The 4599-nt window shown below is 42.6% G+C and overlaps 1 protein-coding gene across 1 annotated transcript in view; it reads right to left on the bottom strand.

The window, feature by feature from the left end:
* The window catches only part of LOC107299795 (collagen alpha-3(IX) chain), a 20478-nt gene that overhangs the window by 12645 nt on the left and 3234 nt on the right, over nt 1-4599 (bottom strand). The window contains exons 3-4 of the mRNA XM_015829133.1: nt 3945-4016; nt 2795-2830 (exon numbers count right to left, since the gene is read on the bottom strand). Of these exons, the coding sequence (XP_015684619.1) occupies nt 2795-2830; nt 3945-4016 (108 nt within the window). The remainder of the gene's footprint in view (nt 1-2794; nt 2831-3944; nt 4017-4599) is intronic.

The following is a 4599-nucleotide window of genomic DNA, read 5'->3' as shown; positions in this document are numbered from 1 at the left end:
CAATGCCTTGAGTTCTAAGAGTACCCAAAGGGGTGACTTTAATTTTAGGCTAAACCTTCAATTTTTTTAATGGGATGCTTGTCAACAATTTTATGTGTTACACACCTAGTCCCTTGCTGCTCTTGGTTAGAATAAAATTTCTCATTTAAACCAGAAGAGGGCTTCCTTGTTCAAGTATGTGAAAAATTACTACCAAGGATGGGAATAAAATGTGCTCAGTTTGTATTATAAAGTCCTACACAATTCACACTTTCTCAAATTGATGGAGCAGACGGCCACGTGTGGTTCTAAATCTGGTTTGCGAGCGAGTATATAAAAACATATGGAATCAACAAATGTGTTAAGGAAAAAGCTTGCAAAAATATGTCTGTTACATTAAACGACCTCAAACTTAACTGAAGATGGAAATAAGTTCTGAAAACTTAAGTTATAGCTACAGGAAGTCCTGAACTACATCCGCAATAGGGATCAGAATTTCCCTTGCTAAGCAAGGCAGTTCTTGAGTAATTTACACCTGATGAAAGAAAAGTCTTCATCGTGGTTCAGTCCAAGCTGGGAATAAACATGGCGACTGCTTTAGAAAGAAGGTTGCAGTTTATTGAAGAGGAGAGCCAGACAGAAAGATGGCTCTGGGAGAAAAAGAGAGTGAGAGCACATGTAGGGAGTGGGTTTTTATACCCTCTGGAGCCTTTTGTTTGGAGTTGTTTCCTGTTCCTGTTTGAGGCTATTTCCTGTGTCATGTATTCTGAGTCTGGGTGTGCCTTTCTAGTATTCTGATGGTGATGGGTTAATCCTATTATCTCTCAAAGGTCATATCCTGCTTCCCTGGGGCTGGGGCTGATGACTCTTAGAGTTTGGGTGAGGTATGTAGATTTTAGGTGTCTTTTGTCTTCTTAATCTTCTAGCTTCAACTTTCCTGGATTTACATCTGCATTTCTACAGAGCTGGCTTCTGCCTGGGGGAGGGAGACCTGGGACCATTAAGAAAACTGGGCATGCTTTTCTGCCTCTTTAAGATCCTTTGAGGAAATATATTTTCCTGCCCTTTTAATATTTCCTTCTCTGGGGGGCTGACTTCCCACACACCCGATTTTACTACTTTTTTGCCACAGTTGTTAAGTGAATGAATCACTACAGTTGTTAAGTGAATAATGTGGCCGTTAAGTGAATCTGGCTTTCCCCATTGACTTTGTTTGTCAGAAGCCCGCTAGGACAGTCGCAAATGGCTGATCACGTGACTCGGGGATGTTGCAACAAGCGTTAAATACACCCTTGGTTGCCAAGCGCTTAAATTTTGATCATGTAACCTTAGAAATGCTGTGATAGTCATATAAGTACAAGGGCCGGTCATCAGTGACTTTTTTTTCCAGTGCCGTTGTAACTTTGAATGGTCGTTAAACAAATGATTGTAAGTCAGAGACTACCTCTACATTTTTTTAAAAGCCTATGGTTTTAAAATAAAATTACAGCACATTACTAACTTTGTGCTCTGGAAGAAATGTGGAGAGGCCGAAATTTAATTAATATGCTGCCAACTAGTGGTGGTCTGGATAGTTGCACCCTATTTATTTATTTATTTATTCAATTTTTATGCTGCCCTTCAATATCAACAGCAATAACATTGAAGCTTGTATACTGCCCCGTAGCAGTCTGTGGGCTGTGGGTTTACAAAGTAAGCATTATTTGCATATTGCCCCCAACAATCTGGGTCCTCATTTTACCTCGGAAGGCTGAGTCAATCTTGAACCCATCAGGATCAAACTCCAGGCTGTGGGCAGAGTTTGCCTACAATACTGCGGTTTAACCACTGCACCACCAAGGCCCCTACAATGTATTTCACTGCTGAAATAACTACCAACTCAAATATGGTAGCCTGTTTAAAGGAAATGAATCCAGACTTCACTTATTGCATGTCACTCCTTGGTCAGATCGGCAAGATTTGAAGTTTTGATCGAAATAACAAAAGTAGTCTATTCCTTCTGTAACATCAGCTTTGCCCCTTTCACACATGGGTGCAATGTTGCAACACACAGACCAAAAAGATGGAACTTGTGTTGCTTTGGGTAACTATAGTATTATACATAAGCTGTTAAGGCAGACATGTCAAACACAAGGCCCAGGGCCCAGATGTGGCCTGCGAAGTGGTTTCATGTGGCCCGCGAAGCCATCCTGGAAACAGTGAGGGAAGGGCCCCCGCTGCCTTGGCCCTGGCCCAGACCGGCCGGGACCCAATGTACAATTTTGTGGTGGCCATTTATGCCGAAACGCATTCAGTCTTAGCTCCACGAGGCCGTCTGGAAACAGCGAGGAACCAGCCCCTGCCGTGTCGGCCCTGCCCCCTGGGTGCATGCTGGGGAGGTCTCACCCTTTGTGAGGAATGAAGAAATGGACCATGCCTTGGCGCTTGTCCCGGTCCCACCCCCTTCTGCCAGAGACCCTCAGATCTGCCCCACTCCTGCCCAGGCCCCCACAGGCACCCTTGACGCGAACGATGTAGACCTGGCCACACCCACCCAGTAGGCCACACCCACTCCATCCACGCCCACCCAGTAGGCCGCACCCACCCTGGCCACACACCCCCCAAGGGCAACCGCAATGCTGATGCGGCCCTCAATGAAATTGAGTTTGACACCCCTGTGTTAGGGGCATGAACTAATTTTTCACACCATAACGTAATTTGTGTGGACAGCTTATTGGATGAGACCAGCCACTGAGATTTATTCTGTAAACCAGGATAAGACAAACCATGGTTTAATAGGATTTATACATCCAGAGGATTGAGATCTTTATCTTACCTGGTTGCCTTTGGGTCCCGAAATGCCAGTAGGACCCTAGAAATAAGTAAAGAAGAAGCATAAAAAAAAACCCCACCAAGTGTCAAAAATGGTTAACTGGTTGCAGGAACACAATATAAATAAGTAGCTTTTAGATTAGGCGAGTCTACATCTGAATTTTTTCTTTTTTATTATTTTTATTAAATTTGTTTGCTGCCCATCTTGCCACAAGGCAGTTCAAAACAATAACTTCTAACTAAATGTATTACTTAAATTCAAGATTTTTGCAATAGATCATATTTCTCACCCTGGGTGACTTTAAGCTGTGTGGACATCAACTCCCAGAATTCCCCAGCCTGGTTGACCAGGGAATTCTGGGAATTGAAGCCCACACAGCTTAAAGTCACCCAGGGTGAGAAACACTGTGGTAAATGCGTGACAGAGGAAGAAGCCGTGGGCAGAAAGCTCCACCCATTTCATGTTCTAAAGCAAGGGTCTTCAAACTTGGTCCTTTTATGACTTGTGGACTTCAACTCCCAGAATTCCTCAGCCAGGCATGCTGGCTGAGGAATTCTGGGAGTTGAAGTCCACAAGTCATAAAAGGGCCAAGTTTGAAGACCCCTGTTTTAAAGTGACATCAAATGCAATGACTCCATACATCCCAGTGTGAGTGGTGCCGCCACTAAGCCCCGCCTTCCACCCAACAGGTATTTTGGAACAACAGGTCTTAAAAAAGGACATTTCTTGTTTTCTCTAACAGAGAAAACAACTTTAATTATTTTTAAGAAGCTTTTTAAGAAGAGCTTGGCTAGCCATTTGTCCTGAATCGTATAGGATCTCCTTTTTGAACACAGAGTTGGACTGGAAGACTTTCAAAGACCCTCCCAACCCTGTTATACTGTTATCATTAATTTAATAACAATAACATCTAACTTTAACTAACTAAAAGTAACTTAATAATAACATCTAACATTTATGCAGTAAAAAAAAATAATCTTCCTTTGCAGCCCTCTTCCCTCAGTGGAAATATTTTAAATTGATTCTGTAACTTAGATTACAGAACTGATTAACGAACACATTAAATATTACAGCCCTATTCAAAAGAATTCTGCACTCATCAAAATGATATTCATTGAAGCCTCATCAGATCAATTGTTTGCAGAGGATTTACCTGCTCGCCAGATTCACCCCGTAGCCCCGTGGCACCAGGTCGGCCCAGCTCCCCACTTGGTCCTCTACGACCCTGGAAAGTTAAACAAAAAGACAGAAATAAGAGAAAAAGCTGAAAAAAGGGAGAAGGGATTAGCTCTCACGTTTGAATCAAACTGCTCAGTTACTCAAAATCAGCAAACATTTCAGACGATGGCTTAAAACAGCCTGAAAAGAGACAAACAACATCTTAGCCAGCTTTTAACTAAAAAAATTGCTTGCAAATCTCCATGTCGTAGATCCCTATAAATCACTTTAGTTTTCCATCTCTTACCAGCCCCTTTTAGTTTTGCAGAACCTTGCCTTATTTTGCTACTTTCACTTATACCGGTTTTTAGAATTTAGCAATTTGAAGAAGGTATGGACTTCAACTCCCAGAATTCCCCAGCCACAATGGAAAGAAGAGTGTTGGGAAGATTAAAGAGCAGACTGGACAATTGGATATATTCTACCTCAGTGTTCCTCAACCTCGGCAACTTTAAGACGTGTGGAGTTCAACTCCCAGAATTCCCCAGCCACAATGGGAAGAAGAGTGTTGGGAGGATTGAAGAGCAGACTGGACAATTGGATATATATTCTACCTCAGTGTTCCTCAACCTCGGCAACTTTAAGACGTG

This window comes from Protobothrops mucrosquamatus, unplaced genomic scaffold (assembly GCF_001527695.2).
Source record: "Protobothrops mucrosquamatus isolate PMUCROS unplaced genomic scaffold, P.Mucros_1.0 scaffold5486, whole genome shotgun sequence".
In the NCBI taxonomy this organism is placed as follows: domain Eukaryota; kingdom Metazoa; phylum Chordata; class Lepidosauria; order Squamata; family Viperidae; genus Protobothrops; species Protobothrops mucrosquamatus.
Note: the sequence above shows the minus strand (reverse complement) of the source record. Positions and strands in the feature narration are given on the sequence as shown.